The sequence below is a fragment of the Scatophagus argus genome, chromosome 3, assembly GCF_020382885.2.
Source record: "Scatophagus argus isolate fScaArg1 chromosome 3, fScaArg1.pri, whole genome shotgun sequence".
Lineage (NCBI taxonomy): Eukaryota > Metazoa > Chordata > Actinopteri > Scatophagidae > Scatophagus > Scatophagus argus.
In genome coordinates, this window is record NC_058495.1 from 26,174,431 (window position 1) to 26,199,059 (window position 24,629).

The window sequence follows — 24,629 nt, forward strand, 5'->3', positions numbered from 1 at the left end:
ACAATTACTTTTGTTTTAGTGGACCCCCTCTTTGTCACGGAGTTCCCTCATGACCTCTCCTGTTTTTGGTTCTTTCTTTCTCATTGCAGCCTGAATAATAATAATTTATTTCCATTTGTGTTTTATTGTCTTTTTCATGTCTTTGTCTCTTGATGTCTGTGCCAGGACCTTGAGGAGGCGAAAAGGTTTGTTTGTGCAGTGTACCGCAAGCCTTTTTCCCTTATTGTTAATGTAAGAAGTATTGTTTTATCCTTATCCTGATTCCTGTGTGTGTTTGCTGTACGTCTGCTATAACCCTGACTGCCTCAACTTATGAAAGTTGTTTGCTTTGTCAATGCTGTGTCTGCTACTTACATTTATTAACGGCTTCTCACCTCTGAAAGTAAAGGAAAAACAATGTTTTTTGTTTTTGTGTTGTAACGTGTGTGAGCCAAAACCTTTTAATATGAGCCACAACAGGAACAACACAGAACAAACACGAGTACTCTTTTGTGATTCTTTTACTTCACATAACCCAAAAGTTTCACAGTTATGAGTTATGAGTCGATGGGCAGTGATACAAAGTGTAAGCTGCCATGTGGTTGTGAGTATCATGTTATTTCAGCTCCACCTCCACAGGGTAGTGGTCGCTGATAGCTTGAGCCTGGAAGAAAAGCATGGAGGACAAATGAGTTTGTGACATAACTGATCTGAGTGCAGCACATCTGTGTGAAACGTCAAACAGTCTTACAGTTTGGTCCGACAGCTGGTAGGCTCTCTGGAAGTTGAAAGGTTGAGCTGAGTCGGGCACGACAGCATCAACCATCACTTGTCCATACACCACAATCCTGTGGGCAGAACATGCAGTCACAGTCAGGAGCCTGTCTGCTAAAGGGTCAGTTCACTCAAAACAACACTGTGGTACGCAGCCATGCAGATCAGGAGATTTGAGTCCACGTCAGGACCAGGGAGGTGCAAAGAATTTTGTTTTGGTGCTCATGATATTAAAAAGTGAACTGTCTGTGGTACTTGTACTGTGAAAGAAGTGGTGTCCATGAAATATGCTCACATTAGGATGAAGCCGCCCTGTCTGTGTCTGCTCTTCAACACGGGTGTGTGATCTGTGGAACAGACTCATTGTGCCCCCTTGTGGCCAAAAACACTCACTACAACTGCAGTTCTGCACCTTTTAAATAAGGTGTGACTGCAGTCGAGCTTCAGCGCCCGTCCGGTTCCACAGCCAAAACACATTAACTCTGAAACTGGCTCACAAGTTAGTCCATACTAGTTAGTCCATACTAGTTAGTCCATACTAAAGGTACATCGTTTATCTATTCAGACTAAAACTGTGCCATTTACTTTGGCCTAAGCTGACTTTCTTTCTTGGGGGGCAGCCGTGGCCTGGAGGTTGGAGAAGCGGCTTGTTGCTGGTCGCTGGTTCGATTCCCCCACCAGACGGGCAGGAACAATTGAGTGTGGTGGAGTGATAATGTCCCCATCCCCCATCAGTCAGCTGATGTGCCATTGAGCAAGGCACTTAACCCCTCAATATGCTCCCCGGGCGCTTGATGCTGCCCACTGCTCCTCAAAGATTCAGTGTGTGTATGTAAAAATATATATACTGTCAATAAAGCTGATTCTTCTTCTGATTCTTCTTGATGCAGCCCACTGCTCCTGTGTGTTTCACTGCATGTTGCATGTGTGTGTGTTTCATCAGTGATGGGTTAAATGCAGAGAAGTAATTTCCCAGCTTGGGATTAATAAAGTAACTTAAATTAAATTTAAAAAAATTAACATTAACTACAAAAGTGCACACGTCATCACACATGTAAGCTCCATTCTTATTGTGTTGTTCGGTACCCTGCTGAGGTAGAAATACCTCCTGTGGCCTACAGCACCTCACCTCTCGATGGTTCAGTAGGATTAGGATAAGTACATCAAGCTTAGCCAATCAGAGGCCTCAGTCTGTCTGCAGGCCTGCTAGAAGCTTTGTGAGGTTGAGCTAAAGGCTAATCTAACATGTTCACAATATAATGCTAACACACTGATGTTGTCACTTCTCCATGTTCTGCATGCATGTTTACAGACCTGACCACATAATCTTACCAATCTTCATTTTAAACTCACATTCACTTCTACTTTTTGTAGCAGAGATAAAAAAATTTAGCAAAAGAAACCGCATTTCATCAGTTAACATAAAACCACAGAAGAAGAAACCTGTCGTAGGTGTGGTCATTGCAGTCGCTGGTCGTCGTGTCGACATCATCGTCTATCAGCCAATGGTAGTGTTGGGAACTGAGGCCGACCCTTTGCCTCCCTTTTCCTGAGAGGTAACGTCCATCCGCGTTGAAGTCCCCCAAAATCATGATGTTCTGCGGGAAAAAATCTACTTAATGAGTTAAAAATGTTCAGTAACGACAAACCAGCAGCGCTGGAGACACACAGACTCACAGACACACAGACTCACAGACTCACAGACACACAGACTCACAGACTCACAGACACACAGACTCACAGACACACAGACTCACAGACACACAGACTCACAGACACACAGACTCACACAGACTCACAGACACACAGACACACACAGACACACACAGACACACACAGACTCACAGACTCACAGACACACAGACTCACAGACACACAGACTCACAGACTCACAGACACACAGACTCACAGACTCACAGACACACAGACTCACAGACTCACACAGACACACAGACTCACAGACTCACACAGACACACAGACTCACAGACTCACACAGACTCACAGACACACACAGACACACAGACTCACAGACACACAGACTCACAGACACACAGACTCACAGACACACAGACTCACACAGACTCACAGACTCACAGACACACAGACTCACAGACACACAGACTCACACAGACTCACAGACACACAGACACACACAGACACACACAGACACACACAGACTCACAGACTCACAGACACACAGACTCACAGACACACAGACTCACACAGACTCACAGACACACACAGACACACACAGACTCCCAGACACACACAGACACACACAGACACACACAGACTCCCAGACACACAGACTCACAGACACACAGACACACAGACTCACAGACTCACAGACTCACAGACACACAGACTCACAGACACACAGACTCACACAGACTCACAGACTCACAGACTCACAGACACACAGACTCACAGACACACAGACTCACAGACTCACAGACACACAGACTCACAGACTCACAGACACACAGACTCACAGACTCACAGACACACAGACTCACACAGACTCACAGACACACAGACTCACAGACTCACAGACACACAGACACACAGACACACAGACTCACAGACACACAGACTCACAGACTCACAGACACACAGACTCACACAGACTCACAGACACACAGACTCACACAGACTCACAGACTCACAGACACACAGACTCACACAGACTCACAGACACACACAGACACACACAGACACACACAGACTCACACAGACTCACACAGACACACACAGACACACACAGACTCCCAGACACACAGACTCACAGACACACAGACACACAGACTCACAGACACACAGACTCACAGACACACAGACACACAGACTCACAGACACACAGACTCACAGACTCACAGACTCACAGACACACAGACTCACAGACACACACAGACTCACAGACACACAGACACACAGACTCACAGACACACAGACTCACAGACTCACAGACACACAGACTCACAGACACACAGACACACAGACTCACACAGCTCATGTTAAAACGTTGCTTCTGTGAGTGTGAAATGCCAGTAAAAGAAAGCAGATTTTTAGCTTACAGTTTAAAATCATTAAGCCAACATGCCTCACATTCATTATAACCCACCTCAGTTTTCAATCTTTTCTTGACAGCGTCGACCACTTTGACCATAGCGTCCAGCTCTCTCTCTGCGTCCTCTGGCTTGGTGTGGACTGGGATCAGAGCCAGCTCCTGCACAGCCTGACGCACACCTGGTGAGGTAAAACTCACACATTTTCACCTGTACACTTTGAGAACTCGCGCTGACCTGAGGCCAGTTACCTCAACCATCACCACTAAACCAGGAGCCATAGAAACAAATAAACCCGAGCTTAAACTGCCCCAAAGTGAGCGCAGTGTGAGCAGCTGAGCATGCGCAGTACCTGCGTTTAAACGTCTGAAGAGCACGACGAAGGGCTCCCTGGCCAGCACATCTTCACCTTTCTCCCTGTACTGGTAGATGGCGATGATCGACAGCTCGTGCACTCTGAGACACACACACACACACACACGTTGCTGTTATGATACACACCGTCTTTGGCCCTGCACTGCTGTGTGCTAGTCTTTATCTGTCAGCTAGCTCGTGTTTACCACGTTGGTGTGTTTATTTGCTTATTAACTTATTCGTTAATTAGTGAGAGATCTCAAAAAGTCCTTGGGGGATTTCAGTTGAATTTCGTTGATCTTTTCAGGTTTTTGGTCCAACAGCGCCACCATGTGGTCAGGTAGAAAGCTCAACTCCCCGACTGATGAAAAATCACCAGGATGCTCTGACCCTCAGCTGAAACAAGTTTACTGAACATTTTTTGGATGTGAATATTCAGTCGCTGTTAGTTTGTTTGACTGCACAGTTTCCTTTTATTACTAAGGGGCAGTCGTGGATCAGCGGTTAGGGTATTGGACCCGTAACCGGTGGGTCGCTGGTTCGATTCCCCGTCCCGGTGTCCATGGCTGAGGTACCCTTGAGCAAGGTACCTAACCCCCACTGCTCCCCGGGCACTGCACGCGGTCGCCCACTGCCCCGGGTTTGCTGTGTGTGTGCACGTCACTTGGGTGGGTTAAATGCAGAGCACGAATTTTGTTGGAGTGAGTTCCCTCCAATGACAAAATATGTCACTTTTCTTTCAAATAACCAAATTCATGTCGGCGTGATCTGGTTGAGACGCACGTGCACCTGGACTATCAGGTGTGTGAAACGTCATGGGATTTCACCTGTGGGTGGCGACACAGCGAGGTAATCAAAATAAACGGTCACTTTAAGTCACTTTATATTATTTTTGTGAGCACATACCACAGTCACTCAGTTACTGCATTTGTACCTGTAGAAGAAGACAAACTTCTCCTTGTAGGAGCTTCGTCCCAGAGACTCACTGCAGATCATGTTGTACTGGTGTTGTCCGTTGTCTCTGGCCAAGAACACAAATTCATGTTAAGGTGCTGGATGTATCTGAACAGTTGGACACACAGACCTTTTAGACATCACAGACATAAACTTTAGCTGTAACGTGAATCCACGCAGCAGTCAGAGAGGATGACTGAAGTGTCAAACGTCGTTTCTTATCTGAAGAAATCCCAACCTGAACTGTTAGGTCCGTTCTTCATCATCGTGTCTGTGTTTAGACCAGTGCTTCTCAATTATTTTCTGTTGCGCCCCCCCCAGCAAGAAGAAAACAATTCGCGCCCCCCCAACTCTCCGCCGCGACTATAAATAATAGTAATAATAATATGTAATAATATTTAATAATATGTAATAATATGATACTAACAGTGCTCGCTGGTTGACTGAAGTAGCATTCACAAAGCGGGATGATTGTTGGCAATATTCGGCACGTTTTGGCTGAAAAATCTCCAGCGGCTTATCAGCATGATTGGGATGTAATGTCTTCAAGCGGCGCCTTGATTTATTTGGCTTCATGCTGTCCGCTGCCAGCATGTTTAGACAGTAAACACACCGGTCTGTCGTCTCCCACTGTAGTCACAGTGAAGCCAAGCGCTACATATGCTTCGTCATATTTCCTCGTCTTAGCTTTCGGGTGAGTTACTTTTGTCTCATTATCTTCGTCTCTCTCCGCCTTTCTTCTCATCCCCGTTAAAAATTTCTTCATGTTGTCTCTTAAGGGTTCGCTTACTGCACTTCATATCGCCTGCTCGGTGCAAAAAAGCCGCTACACCATAGAGCTAATACTCCCTGCGCACACTCTGACAATGAGAGCGCCACTGCCAACTACTGTAGTGGATGTGCAATTACACTTTATTCTAGTACGGCAAAAAAAGCATGTTCCCCAGGGTCACACGCGCCCCCCCTGGCATCGCACCCACGCCCCACTATTTGAGAAGCACTGGTTTAGACCGTCTCACTTCACTGGTCTGCCAGCAGCCGTGCTGCCTTTTGTCAGCCATTTTGAATTTGGGACACGTGGGACTTGTGAGGACATTTCTGTCTTAATTTAAGGGAATTCATTTTTCCCCCTACATGCAGTCAGGAAACACGTTTCTATAACACCAAGACTCCTAAATGTCATCCTAAGCTGAGATGGCAGGACTTCAGGACGTTTTTGTGTTTTGGCTCATTGGAGTCATAAAAGCTGCACCTGCACACCAGCTTTGAGGGACACATCCAAGACAGGGACACATCCTGTCTTTGTTTTCACTCTGAGTTTGTTCTTCTGGTTTTCTGTGAAGCTGGACGAACACGAGCGCCGTGGGGAAGGACTGCGCGTTTGTCCACGCGTAGACATCTTACCCGTTGAGCTCGTCTAGGAGCTTCTCCATGGCTTTGCCAGTTTGATCCAGCACCTCCAGCAACACCACCACACTGTACCGAGACATGATCTGCACCAAACACACACAGCGCTTCAGCAAGTCGGGACACTCTGATGGCCGACCAGCATGAACGCAACTGGGGCCACCAAACTGAAGCAGCAACATGGATTTCATTAAATTAGCTGCTTTCATTTTATTAGCAGAAAATCAATACACTTTTTAGACTAGAAGCAAATCCAGCAGTATGAAAACACTTTTATCAAACAGTACAGAACCTGTGCAGGTCAAATCACTCAGCGTGGAAGACTGAACTCCAACGCGGTCATCATATGTTTGTGTGACTTCAAAACAAAGCTGAAAATAAATCCTCACGTCACCCAGCTGTCAGTTACCTTGATAAGAATTTTCCGCACAACATTTTTGTGGACTTTAGCCCATCCCAGCTTCTTCGTATTGAAGGCTGCAATCTTCATTTTCACTGTAAAAACAAAATTCACATCACCTGCTCGCAGCTCTGTGAGGCTGAATTATCCTCATTATTATTATTTACACTGTACAGAAAAACAAAAGTAAAGCTTCCTAACACACTAACTTCAAGTGTCCCTGAACGCCTGAAGACAAAGAGGGAAGGGGGAACAAAACAAATACGTGTACCACACAAGAGTAACGTAAATCAGTTTACAAAAAGAAGCCAATGTTCAGAAATTATATTTAACACCTGAATATGAGAGTTTTCATCACTGGAGTCTACAAAAGAAAGATTTTGAATGCGAGTCTGGCAGCTTTCCAGCAGCCCAGCAGTTTGCCCGCCAAATCTGAGCTGGCAAGAATCACATCAAGTAACACGCAAAGTTCAACAATCTGCTAAACTAACACCTGGTTATTAAACTAACTTAGCACTGAAAGGTAGAAAGCTAATAAGGAACCAGAACACTCACTTGTGTGGCTGTGATGAGGGAAAAATGAACATATGAAAAATGAAAAAGCAGCGGAGCTTCTTGTTGTGACTCAGACTTCTCAAACCAGTCGAGTTAAACTGAAGTCGAAACTCAGGATGTCTTCTTCCTGACCGCCAAAACGCAAGCCCACAAACGCATCATCACGGTCAGCTGACGGACAGAACAGATCTGCCCACAAAGACAACAGAACTCTGTGAGCAGCGGTGGAAAGTAACAGAGTACTGCGACTTGAGTTTTCTGGTACTTCACAGATACTCTCCTCCACATTTCAATTCATAATCAATTGTTTAAAGTCACACCAGCAGTTTAACCGCCTAAGTGAAAGAAGTCAAAAAAGAAAGTCACTCATGCAGAAAAGGCGGGAAGCAGAAGCAATATGCTGTCCAGACTTGAAATTTAATGCCCCGCCCTCACACACACACACACACACACACACACTGTGATTTCACAGGAAAACAGGAAGCTCTGAAACAATCAAACTGACTCTTCTTCCTTTTAATCACTGAATGTCAGGACTCCATCAGAGCAACACCCTGATGTGAACCCTGATAACCACACTGACATTGAAACCTGTGACATCACATGTAAACATGGCGGGTGTCGACGTCTAACCGACGTGTCCACCACAATAACAAGAAGAACCACAACACGGTTTTAAATTTATAGTTTAATTACATCAAATATGAAAACACATCCATGGTTTCTGTTCTTACAACTGAAAGGAAACAGTTAAAAACTGTTTAGTTATGCCTCACTTGGGGTTGTCACGGCAACCCACTGATTCATTCGCTTGTGGCGCTGAATTAGAAAGCAAACCTGCTGACTCGTTTAGTAGATGTTCTGTTGAAGAGAATGTGCCCTCATCAATAGTTTACTAAATAGATCATTTATTTGCTGATTCTTAGACGTGAGGACCAGGCAGTCATTTTATTGGCTTTGATTGTTCTCACTGTGAGAACGCGAGGATCCGTTTAGTTTCACACCAAATACATCACATTTATACACAAGAGGCTTTTCCTGCCCAGTACGGAGTTTGTTTTTTGATATTAGCAGTTTGGGTTAACCGGCACATAGAAAAGTGCTGGAGCACTGGAGGAGGAGGAGGAGGAATGTTTCAGGAGCAGAGCATCATGGGATGAGCCACAGTTTATGTGTGTGTGTGTGTGCCTCTGATTGAAAAACGTATTAGGAGGATTATCAGCCGTGAGAGTCTCCATCTTTCAGCTGTCAGGGCTTCTTTCTCTGACCAACAACGACAACATGACACAAGAAGCTCCGTTTGGTTCGCTCAAATGTCCTGCATCTTAATAATCACTTAATTCATCTTTGAGGAGTGGCGATCGCTCTGTGTGTGTGTGTGTGTGTGTGTGTGCGTGTGCGTGTGTGCGCGTGTCACTGCTCATTCTGCTGTGTGTCTGTGATGGTGGACACGGCTCCTTGTCCCTTGCTGACATCACTGATACACGCCCACTGACCGTCCATCGACTCCTTCCACAGCGTCACCTGCAGAGGAAACACACACACACACACAGAGAGGTGTGTAAAGTTATTTTCTGCATGACATGTGAGAAACATTTTGGATTCTTTGATCTACTTGGAGAACTACGCCAGGAAAACAAACTCCACCTTGTTGTCTCCTCCAGAAACAGCGAGTATGTTCCCAGTGATGGACCAGCTGACGTGCCAAACGACATCGTTGAACTTGTGGAGCAGTTTTGCCGTCCAGGTGTTTCCTGCGGGATCGTCACACGTCCAGATGAACACACGTCCGTCCTGCGAGAAGGCGTGGAGGAAAACGGTGACCAAAAGCTCCAAACTGTGTCCCCCAGCAGGCTGGCGGGACGTAACCAGACAGACTCATTACACTGATGCACGTTCAGCTTTTGCCTCCAGTCGTGTAACAGATTACTTAAAAAGTGACTGAACTGGATGCGATCTCTGGCTCCACCTGGTGGTCAGGATTCATACAAGCACATCTGCCAGAGCAACTGAAGCGTGATTCGGTGTTTTCTAAATGAACTGGTGGTTAAAAACGAGAGGGTGACATTTTCTGCCCGTCAGTTGGATTTTCTCACCTGGGAGCAGCTGGCGATGGTGCTGGTGGGAAGACCAATAGAAGGAGCCCAACCGACGTCTCTCACCCAATCGCTGTGAGCCTCCAGCTTCTGATCCTCCTTCCACTGACCGTCTTCCTCTCTGGAGGCAGGAAGAGACGATCAGAGACAGTTAAACCATAAACTGTAGCTCCATGAGCGCTGCAGCGATGTTTCATTCCTGATGGACAGACCGAAACAAAACCCACGCAGCAGAACCAGGGAGGTTGTTTGTTTTTTACTCCGCATTCAACCTCCCTGTCTCAGCCCGGCGCCTACATTACCCACGATGCCACATTGTTGACCACAGACAAAATGCTACAACCTATTTCACATATGGAGCAGCAGACCTGCAAACAGACTCTGATGCGTCTGCTTGAATGACAAACTCAAAGTCATGTGATATTTTTCTCCATCTCTCACAGAATGTTTTTTTAAACAACGACTCACTTCCAGAGTTTGACGAGGTTGTCGCAGCCTCCGGAGACGAAGCGTTTGACGTAGTTCGGTTTCTGTCCTGATGGCTGATCGATCAGGCTGCCCGGAACGACAGCCGGAGCCCAACTCACTGCGTTACAGCCGATCTGCAGGAAATTCACCCCCGAACTGATAAACAAATCTGAACGGAGCAGCACAGCTCACAGTATGACATCACGCTCCGTGACATGACATCACAAACAGAGATATAAACTCAGACTCACAGTGTGCGCGTTGTTGATCTTCTTGACGTCCCACTGCTGATCCCCAGTGAATGTGAGGAGGGAAATGGCTCCATCTGAGCTGCCACAGGCCAGAATCAGACCAAAGTCATAGGGACCCCAGCAGACCGAGTTCACTGTAGACACACAAAAACACATTCAAAACAACACATTCTGTTCCCGATGACTTTAAAGGATCCTGCTGACAAAGTCAACAGAGCAGACAAAGTGAGTAAACGCTAAAATAAGGCGGAGAACTGAGTAGACTTTAAACGATGAAATAAAAAATAATCTCTACCGAGTAATCCTTCAGGTATTTTCAATAGACAAACATCTCTCCTCGCCGGAGTTACGACGATCGATCTACCGACCTGACGACTCGTGTCCGGTGTATTCGTACATCTTGTCCCAGGAGCCGTTGTCCTCCTTCCAGATGATGACTTTACGGTCGTAGGAGCAGGAAGCCAGAATGTTGCCGAACATCGGGTGAGCCCACGCTACCTGCCACACGGGACCCTCGTGGCTACGCAAACACAGAGTTCATAACAATGAATCATCATTGTTACATCAAAAATAGTGTAAAACAAACATGTAAATAATGGAAGTATGATTGTACATGTGTGTCAAAACCCGGATTAGATGCTTCTGATTTGTTTTCTTTGTCCTGCAATATTTACTTTTCGCCCAACAGAATCACAGTAACTTATTGCAGTTTATTCACATATGTGCCTGCTGAGCCACAGTATGTTACCCTCTGAGGTCCGCGACCAGGATCTGCCCTCCGTTTCTGACATCAAAGATCTTCACAGTGCGGTCAGAGGAGCAGGTGGCGAGCCGAGTGCCGTAATAATCCATCTGGGCATCGTGCTGAAACACACGGGCATCAAGACCTGAGGTGAGACAACAACCACCCTCTGCCTTTGGGCTGCGTTTGGACAATATACAAAATAAGGTCACTGTGTAATCTAAGAGTGCAATAAGCCCGTGGTAGCAGATGTTGCTTTGAAAATAAACTGCTCAGCAGCTCCTATCGACTGTTTCTGCTGTTACTCAACAGCTACATCGGTCCTTCAATGCGCTGTGTTCAAATGGTTGTTTGTAAGATATCCCTTCTTAAAATGTGGTCCCCACAGCACTAAAATGTGTCTGACAGACGTGCAACATGGAGCTGGAAAATACGTCAATGTTATCAATGTTGCTGCTCAGACACGTAATTGCTATTTTATAAAACGCCCTGTCTCTTCGGAGAATGCTAACTTTGCCTTAATTACAAGCTAAGGCTAAATGGGGAAAGAACCGGACGACTTACGATCATGTCCTCGTGAGAGGTGTCCACCGTGTTGATGACAGAAACCTGGGAAATACAAACAAATGAATCAGAATTAAAACGACACAGGAATAGGACATACAATATTTCTTCTGGGATTAGCGCTGTGCCGTTAGCCAGTCTGCTAACGAGCTAGCGAGCTACTTGGGCACGTCAGCAACTAACGGTCAACGTTAAACATCACACACGTTCACAACTTCACATACAGTTTTAATGAAGAGTTATTAGACTCACCATGACTGCGGCTAAACCAGAAACCCTCCACAGATTATTCCTTATATTCTAAACAATGTATGAACCCGGTCCCCAACTGTTCCGACGTGGCAACAAGTACAGAAGCCGCTTCCCACAGCGGCAGGGTCCGACGGCAGCTTCTCCCGGCGGAAACGATAACCAACCAGCAAAGGTTCCACATACCAAAAGTTTACTTTGCATATCTAGATGTTGAGTGAAAAATAAATAAAGCGTTGTAAAGGATGAATAAAGAGAGAGAAAGCTACTAATGTATATCTACATTAATATTATTCAATATATTTTTTTGTCAGGAGGAAGGCGGTTAAACCACAATGTTACGCTATTAACAGTACTAACCAGCAAAATATTAACCGCGAGTTAATCACGGTTTATTAACCACGATTACGCGGTGATACTTCATGTATCCACACGACGGCGCTACAAAGCTGAAACACTTTGTCTTGGCATCTATTTTTAACTGGACCGACTCAAGTGTCAAGTTCCCCACCGTTAGCTATCGTGTTGTTACCTCGCTGTCCCCTGCCGCCTCGCCATGTTGTTGGGTTAACTCTGTCGCCCCAGTTTTGTGATTTTGCCGCAGAATATCTTTCATAGCGTCGGTGACAGCCGTCAAAGTGCCAAGATGTCGAATGTGTCTTACCACATCTCCAACCTGTTGGAGAAAATGACATCCACTGACAAAGACTTTAGGTAAGACAGAGGAGTGGACAGCCTGTGCGTCTGACAGTGAGACGACACTTTCACTGGTCCTGACTGTCATTACGTTTGTGTCAGCGGACTGCACGACAAGGCGACACTTACTCCCATTTTCAGCGTTTATTTCATTTATTTCCCAGAGGAAAAACGTGTACTCAGACAAGAAGCCGACTTTGAATCAGTTTGTGAAATTTCCTGTCCAACTTTGACTCAGCTGACCACCTTGATGTGTGCTCTTGGTTGGGGATTTACTGTCACAACGTCATGAAATCAGACGTTTTTATCAGTTAATAATTCATTTGCCAGGTGATTGGTGTGTCTTGGCCTTCCACTCTGAGCTGTCTGTGCCCCTTCCTGTCTCTCTGTCGGTGTGTGTGTGTGTGTGTGTGTGTGAGACCAGGTTCATGGCCACCAACGACCTGATGCTGGAGCTCCAGAAGGACAGCATCAAACTGGACGAGGACAGCGAGAGGAAAGTGGTGTCCATGTTGCTCAAGCTGCTGGAGGACAAGAACGGGGAGGTGCAGAACCTGGCTGTGAAATGGTAACAGCACACACTCTTCACTCACAACACAAATCCACTGATCGTGACATAAACATTCAGAAACAGCCCCCTGAAGGAGCCGTAGCTGTAGTAACTGTGCCTTTACCTCCACTTCAGCTTTACGTCACACTCTGCACCGTCAGTAAAGCCATCGATTTCATTCAGAAGAACCTCAGACTTTCTGTGCTGGCAAAGTAACACGACAAAAGTCACTTAAAACTGATTATTAAAGCTACAGACTGACAAACCATTTCCTGCTCTGAGGCTGACGTTCTGTGTTTTTACATTGAAAGTAAGAGTGGCGAACTGCTTCTCCCCGTTTCACCTGCTGGACTTTGATTTCTTTAATTAACTGGCACACAGATGTGTAACTGCAGACTAAAGTGTTGTTTTCTGATGCGAGTGTAACACATAAGGTTAAGGTTGTGCGTGTTGAATGTTTACATGCGCTTTACATCTCTGTGCGGCGTGACGTACTGACGAGCATCAGCTGATGTGGAGAAGGAGCAAACTTTCCTGTGGGGTATGTTTGATTTTCAGCCTGGCGCCTCTGGTGAGCAAAGTGAAGGAGCCTCAGGTGGAGACGATGGTGGACACGCTGTGTTCAAACATGATGTCAGATAAGGAGCAGCTGAGGGACATTTCCAGCATGGGACTGAAGACCGTGATCTCTGAGCTGCCGCTGTCTTCGTCAGGTGAAAGTCTGTCTCATCACGACCGTATTGGCTTCTTTCACGTGTGGGGACGTCCAGCTCTGGCAGCCAGCTGTCAGTCTGCCTCAGACATTTAATTAATGCTGCTTTGATTTCCCTCTGGGTTTTCTGTGGGTTGCCAGGTTTGAACCTCACAGCCAGTGTGTGTAAGAAGATTACCTCGCAGCTGATTGGTGCAATGGGCAAACAGGAAGACGTGTCAGTTCAGTTGGAGGCCCTGGACATCCTGTCGGACATGTTGGGAAGGTGACATTTGCAAACACGCAGCAGTTAGAGGTTTTCCACAGAAGTTCGTGTTCTGCGCACTGATGTCAGAACCTCAATGTGAGCTAATGCTAACATGCTAAAGTGCTAAATGAGGACAGATGTGGTAAACGTTATCCCTGCTGAGCAGCAGCATCGTCTCTGTTAGCCTTTAGCTCAGTGCACTCGTGCAGGCACCAACTTCTGTTCCACCATCGAGCCTTTGTGGACACGTCGAAGAGATGTTTAAATAACCAACACAAGACGTTTGGATGCTCGGGTCAGAGATGACGTCCCGTAGTGATGGTTGTTGGGTTTTTGTTCTTCCTCCAGGCTGAGTGGTGCGCTGGTCAGCTTCCACGGCTGTCTGCTGTCCAGCCTGCTGCCTCAGGTACGAAACACCTGCTTCAAATGACCAATCGCTGATGTTAGTGTGGAATGTTTAGTCTCTTCAGACAGACAGACAGACAAGTAGCATTACGTTTATATTTATATGTTTACATACTGAAGTGAGTCACTGCCGTCTTCTCTTTGTCGGTAGTTGCTGCACATTGTGATTGTATGTTGTGTTTATTGTATTTATCTTTGATCTGCTCTCACAGTTAACCAGCCCCAGGATGGCGGTGAGGAAGCGCTCCATCTTGGCTCTCGGCCACCTGGTGCCCTGCTGTAGCCCCGCCCTCTTCTCCCAGCTGACTGAACACCTGTTGACAGAGCTGACCAAAAAGGGCCTGTCCACTTCAGTGACGAGGACGTACATCCAGTGCCTGGCGACCATCAGCCGTCAGGGTGGCCATCGAGTCGGTGAGATCTGTAACGCCCACCTGTTAAACGCACCTGCTGACTCTGGCTGCCTGGTTGTTTTGCTTTCACAGTCACGGCTTGGCCTGTCAGCGCTGTGTTTGTCCTATTAGCCTGCCGTGTATGAACCAGGACGGCCTCTCGAGTCCTTCAGCTCAGGACATAAAGTCCCTGGACCGGTTGGCCCAGAGATCTGACAGTGTTGAGGGTTTGCAGTGGAAACTTAAATCTGATTTGATTATTCTGGCTTTTCATTAGATGAAGCTTGTTGTTGCACATTGAGATAAAACTCACAAACTGTTCATCTGTTTTGTCATTTATACGTGTGTGTGTGTGTGTGTGTGTGTTCTGTAGGTGAGCATTTAGAGAAGCTGATCCCCTTGGTGGTTAAGTTCACTGGAGCGGAGGATGACGAGCTGAGAGAATATTGTTTCCAGGCCTTTGAAGCTTTCATTCGCAGGTACACACACACACACACACACTCACACACACACACACACACACACGCATACACACTCCCTCTCTCTCTATCGACAGGTGCCCAAAGGAAATGTCTCCCCATGTTGCCACGGTAACACAGCTTTGTCTTAAGTTCATGTCCTTTGACCCAAACTACAATTATGATGACGAGGAGGAGGAAGAGGACAGCATGGACGTGGAGGACGGGCTTGATGAAGGTCTGTGTTTGTCTTTCTTTCTGTCCTGGTGTTTGGTGATTGGTGGGTCGGGGTGACGCGTGTCAGATTTTAATTTGCTGCGGTGAACAGTACAATTCAGGGCGAGATATAAATAAAGTGCTTATTCGCAGAATCGGACGACGAGTACAGCGACGACGACGACATGAGCTGGAAGGTGCGGCGCTCCTCCATCAAGTGCCTGGAGGCGCTGATCGGCACCAGGCGGGATCTCCTCCGCTCCTTCTACGCCTCCATCTGCCCCGCCCTGCTGGCCCGGTTCAAGGAGCGCGAGGAGAACGTGAGGGCTGACGTCTTCGCTGCTTTCTCCACCCTGCTGAGGCAGACGCGAGCGGGATCGGGTCAGCGCGGCCTCGTCGCAGCCGGTCCGGACCGCGGGGAGGAGGAGCCGGCGCTCGCCCTGCTGCAGAAACAGGTGCGGGTTCAGCAGTGCGCCTTTACAGCACGTCACAGGTGAGAAGGTGGCGGCGGATCACAGTGTGTTTGCGATGTCCGTCCAGGTGCCGCTGGTCGTGAAGGCTCTCCACAGACAGCTGAAGGAGAAGAGCGTTAAAGCTCGGCAGGGCTGCTTCTGCCTCCTCACCGAGCTGGCTCAGACCGTACCTGGAGCCCTGGAGCAGCACATACCTGCTCTGATACCTGGTACTCCTGCTCGCTCGCTCGCTCAGCATCTCTTTGTCTTTTCTCCTCCGCCTGCTCTCCTCTTTCCTCAACCTTTGTTCTTTATATTTTCCTTCGTCGCTCCCTCCTTCCTCCAGGCGTTGTGTTCTCCCTGACAGACAAGTCCACCTCCTCCACCATGAGGATCGATGCTCTGTCCTTCTTCCACGTCCTCCTGCTCTCCCACCCTCCTCAGGCCTTTCAGCCGCACATGCAGGTTCTCTGTGTGTTTATGACGATTTGCTGATAGAAATGTTGACTTGTGTTAAGCTTCATAACTTCAGCTTTTGGCTCAGTCGGTCAGGTGACTCACACACCTGTCGATTGTTACGAGTTAAGACTTTGATGCAGAAACATACAACAACCGTGGCCGTCACGATAACCGGCATGTTTTGTGCTCAGAAGCTTCTGTATTCATGACTTGTGATCAGCGACGCTTCGGTCCCTGCAGGTGCTGCTGCCTCCGGTGATGTCGTGTGTGGAAGACAGTTTCTATAAGATCACGTCGGAGGCCCTGCTGGTCACCCAGCAGCTGGTCAGAGTGCTGAGGCCTCAGGGAGAGACCGCCGCCGCGGGAGGATTCGACCCCAAGCCATTTGTCAGAGAGGTATGATGGGTCTGGTTTCTGCTCTCATCTGCGGGGTTTTCCTTTGGTTGCCTTTGGTTACCTTCAATACCAACCTGACTCTCCATCACATTCAGTGTGTGTTAACATCCTGTCACTGCGGACGCTGATTAGAACCAGGCGTGATGCGTTTCTGGAACTTTGGTCGGCTGTCTTGCGGTTTGAGTGTGCGAACGATGTTTTATAAACTGTAATGAGCTTAAAAGTGACCTGCAGTACAGACAACGTTTGGTCTGCACCCTTCAGCCATCAGCAGCTCCTGAGCGTCCACATCATAGCAGCGTCTGTCCAGCTGAAGAGACGATCGGCGAGCCAAATAATCGTGTTTGGTTTGAAAAAAAAAAAAAAAATCATAAACTTGTGTTTTTCCAAGATGTTTCCTGTAACCCTGAAGAGGCTGAAAGCAACAGACATCGACCAGGAAGTGAAAGAGAGGGCCATTTCCTGCATGGGTCACATGGTGTGTCACCTGGGCGACCACCTGCAGGCGGAGCTGCAGGGTGTCCTGACGATATTCCTGGAGAGGTTAAAGAATGAGATCACGAGACTGACAGCAGTCCGGACCCTCACCCTCGTCGCTGCTTCACCATTAAAGGTTCAGTACGGCGTTTTTCACAGGACGCACCTCTCATTTAGACAAGAACAAGAAAATTAACCTCCTCTGTTTTCTTTTCTCTGACTCGTCCAGATCAACCTGTCGTCCATCATGGCGGACGCTCTGTCGGTGTTGGCGTCTTTCTTGAGGAAGAACCAGCGGGTCCTGAAGCTCGGCACGCTGGCGTGTCTGACCGCGCTGGTCACGCATCATGCTGCCAGCATCAAACCTGCAGCGCTGGAGCCCGCGCTGAGTGAACTTCCTGCTCTGGTGGACGAGAGCGACATGCACGTATCACAGGTGCTGCACGCACACACACACACACACACGCATGCACACACACACACACACACACACACACACACACACACAGACACACACACACACACTGACTGATAAGCTCATGTTCTCAGGTAGAACAAATCATTTTCAGAAAATGCAGCACATGTGGTTCTCATCACAGTCCACTTGGACATTCACACACTCAGTCCAGCAGTCATGGAGCATACAGATCCCCTCCACAAAGTCATCATGGGCGTCCACATGGGAGCCACTGAGCTCCTCCTTCAGGAGGTCGTCAGATAATTCATGTTGTTGTATGCTGTGTGTGCTCTTTGTCGAGGTGTCCGTCACCTTGCTCACCTGCATGGCCAAGGCCTGCCCCTCCTCTCTGGCGAAGATCAGCTCCTCGGTGCTGCCGGGAGTCTTCGCGCTCGTCCATTCTCCGCTGCTGCAGGCTGCTGTGCTGGCAGCCATCCTGGACTTCCTGCAGGCGCTGGTGCTGTCCAAAACCAGTAACCTGGGCTACAGGTGACATCCTGTGTGTGTGTGTGTGTGTGTGAGTCAGCTGCAGTGTGTCGGATCTGTTTTGATCCAGATGTCCTCACAGAAACAGAAACAGAAACTGTGGGAAACTGTTTCAGGGTTGAGGTCGATTGTTAAAGATTTGTAATATTTTGTTTTAAGACTGATATAAATCTGATATTTTTGGATTTAAGTTGCACATATCCATGCGACCCATGTGACCGTTTTCATGTTTAAGAAGCAAAAAGCCAGTTTTTCCCTCAGGCTTGCACACAGAACTTATCTCATCAAGTGACATGGAAACCCTCCAAAAGCAGCAGTGCTGGAATTCCTTTAGGTGATTAGAAGGCCATTAAAAGACAGCACGGAGCTGCAACAGCAGACCCTGTCCAGATCAGAGATGTCCGTGAGTCCAGATCCCCAAGTGTGTGGAGTTAAGAACTGATGTGCAGAAGATTAGAAATGATCTTCACACGTGGAGATCAGTTCACTGGCCTCTGCTGAGTCTGTCAGAACAGTTTTGTCTCCTGTAGCTCGGGAATGACCTGTCAAGTCTGGGAACATAACCGACTGTGGTCTCAGCTTGGGCTTGGAGACGTTTTGTAGCAGGAACACAACAAGCACCAAGTTTAGAAAGTACGAACTTTAAAACCGACTTCCTCGTATGTTCCCCTCAAGTCACAAGAATGAAATGAGAGACTGAAACCTGCTGAATGAGATGACATGTGGTTTAACTTTATTTTTTATTGCATGGACACTCTTCCTCTCCTCTCCCCTCCTCCTCTCCTCTCCTCTCCTCTCCTCCCCTTCTCTCCTCCCCTCCTCTCCTCTTCCTCTTCCTCTCCACCCTCTCCTCTCCTCCTCCTTCCCTCTCCTCCCTCTCCTCTCCCCTCCTCCCTCTCCTCCTCTCCTCCCCTCTCCTCTCCACCCTCTCCTCTCCTCCTCCTTCCCTCTCCTTCCCTCTCCTCCTCTCCTCTCCTCTCCTCCCCTTCCCTCCTCTCCCCTCCCCTCTCCTCCGCTCCCCTCTCCCCTCCCCTCCCCTCCTCCCCTCCTCCTCTCCTCTCCTCCTCTCCTCCTCCCCTCCCCTCTCCTCCGCTCCCCTCTCCCCTCCCCTCCTCCCTTCTCCTCTCCACCCTCTCCTCTCCTCCTCCTTCCCTCTCCTTCCTCTCCTCTTCCCTCCCCTCCTCCCTCCCCTCCCCTCCCCTCTCCTCTCCTCTCCTCCCTCTTCCCTCCCCTCCTCCCTCCCCTCCCCTCCCCTCTCCTCTCAGTCAGCTGCTGAAGTCTCTCACAGAGCCGTTTCACAGATCTCCGTCCTCGGTGGACTCGTCCGTCGTCCACAGACAGTCGTATCACTCGGTGGCTCGCTGTGTGGCTGCTCTGTCCTCTGTCTGTCCCAGAGAGACACCAGGCACTGTGGCCGGCCTCATGCAGGAGGTGTGTGACCGTTTGTTCACTTCACAGCACCTTCTGTCTCGGTGTTACTGAGTCTCGTCCCGTCTGCTCAGGTGAAGAATCCTGCCTCTGTGGAGTCCGCTCGGGTCCTGGCTCTGTTGTGTCTGGGGGAGGTGGGGAGGAGCGGCAGCTTGGGAGGAAGTAAGGAGGTGCAGGGGGTCATCCTGGAGGCCATCGCCTCCACCAATGAGGAGGTAGGACGAAGATGATGTTTAACCATTGTTTTCTTTATCAGTGCATCTTTCAGTTATTTTTAAAAGATGACACCATGATTCAGAATCAGCTTTATATTTTTACATGCACACACTGAATTTGTCTTCTGCATTTAACTCATCCTTAGCTGAACACACATGCAACACCCAGCAAATTACATGCAGTGAAACACACAGGACCAGTGGGCTGCAGCTGTCAGGTGCCTGGGGAGCAAACTGGGGGTTAAGCGCCTTGCTCAAAGGCACATCAGCCAGCTAATGAAGGGGTTGGGGTGGGCATTTTCTCATCAATCACTACACCACACCCAAATTTTTCCTGCCCGTCCGATGGGAGAATCGAACCGGCGACCCTCCACCTTCACCTCCAGCGACCTTCTCCACCCTCTAGGCCACGGCTACCCCAAGCCGCAATGAATGGAGGTGAATGAACAGGATTTTTCACTTTAATATTAATAGTTTCTAGTGTGTGACTCCAGGTGAAGACGGCGGCGTCCTGTGCTTTAGGCAGCATGGCGGTCGGCAGCCTGGGCGACTACCTGCCCTTCCTGCTGAAGGAAATCTCCTCCCAGCCGCGGAGACAGTACCTGCTCCTGCACTCCCTCAAAGAAGTCATCAGGTGTGTGTGTGTGTGTGTGTGTGTGTGTGGGTGATGGTGACGATGTTCTACACCGTCTCCACTAGGTGTCACTACATCATACTGACTGGGGCTTTAAACTGCATCAGTGAACATCACACTTTGGCGCCCCTGGTGGCAGTGATGAGGACTGTAGGGAGTTATCATGGGGAAGTGAATTGATGATGATTAGAACCAAGCAAAATTTTGGACAAATTAGTGAACTGAGCGAGCTAGTGAGCTTTTATGTTGGGATACGACTCTGCAATCTGAAAAAGCAGTTTTTGTCATAAAACTCTTTAAAACTCTGTGCAAGATTACCTTTTAAGTTTTCTTAAAACTTTTGTCCATCTTCTCTTCCTCTTTTGTCCTCTTGTCAACCCCCCCCAGTGCCTGTCCAGCCTCCAGTCTGTCACCCCACATGGAGTCTATCTGGGCCTTGCTGTTTCAGAACTGCGAGTGTCAGGAGGAGGGGACCAGGAATCTGGTGGCTGAATGTCTGGGAAAGCTGACCTTAGTCAACCCTGCCCAGTTATTACCCAGACTTAAACAGCAAATTAAAGCTGGTACGAAGTGAGACGGAGGAGATGTGTGTGTTTGGACTTTCATGACATTTGATGGCCGGTTTGTCCTTCTGTCCATCCGACAGTTTGAGGAAACTGTCTGCAGAAACTGATGAGATTGCTATGAGCTTTAATATGGTTGGTTTGCAGTGTCCACAGGGACAGTTTCCAACAGCCATGTGCTTAGTTGTGTAGTTGTCTCTCTAACTGAGCAGAGTGAACATGTGAACATGTCAGAAACATTCTGTTTCATTGAGCCTAATCTGTAAGCTTCATGAGGATGGCAGCAAAATATCAGATGTTTATTTGTAAAACAACACAAGCTAAACGGTAACTTACTGCTCCCTCACAGGTTCTCCTTTGGCTCGCAGCACAGTCGTGACTGCCATCAAGTTCACTATCGTCGACCAACCTGCTCGTATTGATTCCCTGCTCAACGACTGCATCGGTAAGACACACAGGGACCAAAGACACACGTTAGTTTTCTTGAGAGGGCAAGCACAATCCTGATTTTGATTGTCCAGATTATTTTTATAAAGTCTTAAAGTGAAACTTGGGTGTCGCTTCATCTCTAGCTTCAGCAGTGTGATGTATTTGTGGTGACATTTAAATAAAATCTACAGAGTTGATGTAGCTGAGCAAACGCAGCGCTGTACCTGTGCTGTTGGGGCAGGTGAAGGAGAGCCATTTGGGGTGTTTGCCCAAGCACACTTTGGCACGTGGATTTCAGGAATCGTACCGCAGACCCTCAGATTAGTAGCGGTATTAAGCTGAAGAGGATGGATGGAGATGTCGGTGGAGGTGGAGGTGACAGCTGAGAGAAGATGTAAAGTCTCACAGCAATGACGTGACTGGCTGACGGCGATCGTGCAAAAGTGTTTTTGCTTCATCTGAGAGAGTAAACCCCTGTAGTCAGCTGACGATGAAGAGGGAGAGACAAATGTCAGTGTGACTCATCAGTAAAGCTTCATGAAACTGACTTCAAGATGAGCCAAAATTCAAATTATATTTACTTTTTACAGGAAAGGAAAACAGACAAACACACAGTCACACACACATACACGCACACACAGTCACACAAGTCATCTGCTCCACAGCTGTGATATCACCTCTGTTTGTCAGGTGACTTCCTGAAGACCCTGCAGGATGAGGACATCAACGTGCGCCGCGTTGCTTTGGTGATGTTTAACTCTGCAGCTCACAACAAACCATCTCTGATCCGGGGTCGCCTAGCAACAGTGCTGCCTCACCTGTATAAAGAGACCCAGATCAGGAAGGACCTCATCAGAGAAGTGGGTCAGCTGGCCGGCAGGCCTCCATCTCATGCTTATCACCTTGATGTTTTGAGGTGTGTAATTGTGCATGTGACCTGCAGGTGGAGATGGGTCCGTTCAAACACACCGTGGACGATGGTTTGGATGTGCGTAAAGCAGCGTTTGAGTGTATGTACACTCTGCTGGACAGCTGCCTGGAGGGACTCGACATCCTGCAGTTCCTGGATCACGTAGAGGAAGGACTCAAAGACCACTACGATATCAGGGTGGGTGGAAAACATTCAAGATCTTCAATCTTAATGAGATCTTCTTCTTTCAAGCTTCGTTTTCCGAACAAACCTTTAAGTGTGGAACACATACAGAACAACCAGGGCTGCTCCTTCACACTCTCAAAACTCATGAAAAACCTTTCAACAAGCTTTTATAGGCACAATATGGAGCACGTCTGAACAAGTGTAATTTCTTCAGCAACTGAACGTGTTCAGTTCAGTTGAAATGTGTACCGTATTTTTCGGACTATAAGTCGCACTTTTTTTCATGGTTTGGCTGGTCCTGCGACTTATACTCAGGTGCGACTTATATAATAAAATATATACGGTAATTTCACATGTTCACGCTGACAGTCGCGAGGGGGCGCTCTAGGCTGGTGTGCCAGTATCTGCTACGCTCCTGTACCACCGAAAAACTTAGATGTAAACATAAACTTATAAAGACAACTGAGAAAGACTGAACACAAATGCCCCAAAAAGAAAATCATACCCTGCAGATTACAAGCTGCAAGTAGTGAAATATGCAGCCGAAAACGGTAATGGAGCAGCTGAGAGAAAGTTTGTAGTTAGCGAGAAACTTGTGAGGGACTGGCGAAAAGCGGAGGATACTCTAACTGCAATGAAGAAAACCAAAAAAGCTAATCGCGGGCTAAAAGCTAGATGACCACAGCTAGAGGAACAGGGTTTGGTAAACTTATGTTGTTTATGTTATAGTTATCTGAATATCTGTTGATGTGTTACATTAACATACCAGACACCCATTCAGCCCCAGTCCAGTGCGACTTATATGTGTTTTTTTCTTCTTCATTATGCATTTTTTGGCTGATGCGACTTATACTCCGGAGCGACTTATAGTCCGAAAAATACGGTAACTGGTGTTTAATGTGTCTTCTGGACTCGACTCCTACTTCTTTTAGATGCTGACTTTCCTGATGCTTGCTAGACTGGCCTCTCTGTGTCCTGCAGCCGTCCTCCAAAGACTGGACAGACTGATAGAACCACTTAAAGCTACCTGCACCACCAAGGTACTGGCACTTTGAGAACCTCGTGTGCAAGCTGGGCCTTCACATTTCAAATGACGTGTTTCATACAAAACATGTACAGTAAATGTATAACGCAGTGGTGCTGAAGAGTAAACTCTGACCCGCAGGTAAAGGCTGGGTCTGTCAAGCAGGAGTTCGAGAAGCAGGAGGAGCTGCGGCGCTCTGCCATGCGCGCCGTCGCCGCCCTGCTGGCCGTGCCCGAGGTGGAGAGGAGCCCCAGCATGGCTGACTTCGCCAACCAGATCAGAACCAACGCTGACATGGCATCCATCTACCAGAGCGTCCAGGGAGGGGAGGGAGGACACCCAGGAGCCATGGAGAGCATGGATATGAGCTAGACCGGAGAGTGGAAGATGTTTTGCTATGATGTTTTTACATAGACAGGGTTTAGCTATATTTTAGAAGCTGGCCTTTTTAGTATGAATTTCCACTCTGGCAAATGATGCAAAGATTTAATGAGAGACACGTAATATGTTAACTTAAATGAATTTTTCATTTTCTGTCTGTCCATTCTGTGTTCTTCCCAGTAAGAGTGCGGTTTAATGTAGTTCACAAGAAATAAAATGGAAGCAACACAGTTTGTGTCAAAAGACTTAACTGATGGGCTTGTTTTAGCCACTGAGATATTGTGGCACTAAATCATCATGTAAAATCTGCCAGTTTGCCTTTCTATCAAACAACATGCACACAACGTGACCACAAACGTATTTATCTTTTCCTTCAGAAGGAAATGTGATGTGTGCAGTGAGTCTCGGTTTAGCAGCACGACAGGATATCACATGCTTTTTCAGAAGCGTCATTACTGCTTAGTGCTTAATTTGAGCTCTTACATTTTGTCTTACATTTTTTAGCAATAAGAAAATAATTTTTTAATGTGACCATGATGTTTTCTGATGATTTCTTTTTAATTTTACACACAAAAAAAACACATGACACGTATGATG

At 47.6% G+C, this 24,629-nt stretch overlaps 4 protein-coding genes across 10 annotated transcripts in view; 1 reads left to right on the forward strand and 3 right to left on the reverse strand.

Annotated features, from left to right (window-relative positions):
• Window positions 1–24,629, reverse strand: part of LOC124057033 (nuclear factor 7, ovary-like) — a 546,992-nt gene that overhangs the window by 7,801 nt on the left and 514,562 nt on the right. The window lies entirely within an intron of this gene.
• LOC124057049 (deoxyribonuclease-1-like) lies at window positions 486–7,820 on the reverse strand. 3 transcript variants are annotated; one of them, XM_046385133.1, is made up of 9 exons: window positions 7,490–7,817; window positions 6,944–7,029; window positions 6,532–6,620; window positions 5,108–5,194; window positions 4,172–4,275; window positions 3,876–4,000; window positions 2,197–2,351; window positions 731–827; window positions 486–643 (listed from the first exon to the last, which is right to left on the reverse strand). In XM_046385133.1, coding segments are annotated over exons 1-9 (792 nt in total). In that variant the 5' UTR covers window positions 7,491–7,817; the 3' UTR covers window positions 486–595. The 3 variants fall into 3 exon arrangements, with proteins under 3 accessions (XP_046241089.1, XP_046241090.1, XP_046241091.1); XM_046385134.1 differs by lacking the exon at window positions 7,490–7,817 and having other exon boundaries at window positions 6,944–7,049; XM_046385135.1 differs by lacking the exons at window positions 6,532–6,620; window positions 6,944–7,029 and having other exon boundaries at window positions 7,490–7,820.
• On the reverse strand, window positions 8,160–12,023 carry sec13 (SEC13 homolog, nuclear pore and COPII coat complex component). Its single transcript, XM_046385121.1, has 9 exons — window positions 11,863–12,023; window positions 11,611–11,655; window positions 11,053–11,168; window positions 10,673–10,824; window positions 10,305–10,438; window positions 10,054–10,187; window positions 9,586–9,706; window positions 9,137–9,283; window positions 8,160–9,013 (listed from the first exon to the last, which is right to left on the reverse strand). Exons 1-9 carry the CDS (start codon window positions 11,863–11,865, stop codon window positions 8,903–8,905), a joined length of 963 nt encoding a protein of 320 aa, XP_046241077.1. The 5' UTR covers window positions 11,866–12,023; the 3' UTR covers window positions 8,160–8,902.
• cand2 (cullin-associated and neddylation-dissociated 2 (putative)) lies at window positions 11,106–24,262 on the forward strand. Of its 5 annotated transcripts, none has more exons than XM_046385058.1 (24): window positions 11,106–11,196; window positions 12,980–13,123; window positions 13,664–13,818; window positions 13,959–14,082; window positions 14,413–14,470; window positions 14,682–14,883; window positions 15,235–15,340; window positions 15,418–15,557; window positions 15,689–15,990; window positions 16,076–16,217; window positions 16,334–16,452; window positions 16,687–16,842; window positions 17,234–17,455; window positions 17,549–17,755; window positions 18,078–18,265; window positions 19,528–19,693; window positions 19,765–19,905; window positions 20,400–20,539; window positions 20,927–21,102; window positions 21,452–21,547; window positions 22,222–22,391; window positions 22,475–22,639; window positions 23,560–23,667; window positions 23,793–24,262. In XM_046385058.1, the coding sequence occupies exons 2-24, from the start codon at window positions 12,984–12,986 to the stop codon at window positions 24,021–24,023; spliced, it is 3,654 nt and encodes a 1,217-aa protein (XP_046241014.1). In that variant the 5' UTR covers window positions 11,106–11,196; window positions 12,980–12,983; the 3' UTR covers window positions 24,024–24,262. The 5 variants fall into 5 exon arrangements, with proteins under 5 accessions (XP_046241014.1, XP_046241013.1, XP_046241015.1 ...); XM_046385057.1 differs by lacking the exon at window positions 11,106–11,196 and adding an exon at window positions 12,177–12,573; XM_046385059.1 differs by lacking the exons at window positions 11,106–11,196; window positions 16,076–16,217; window positions 16,334–16,452 and adding an exon at window positions 12,177–12,573.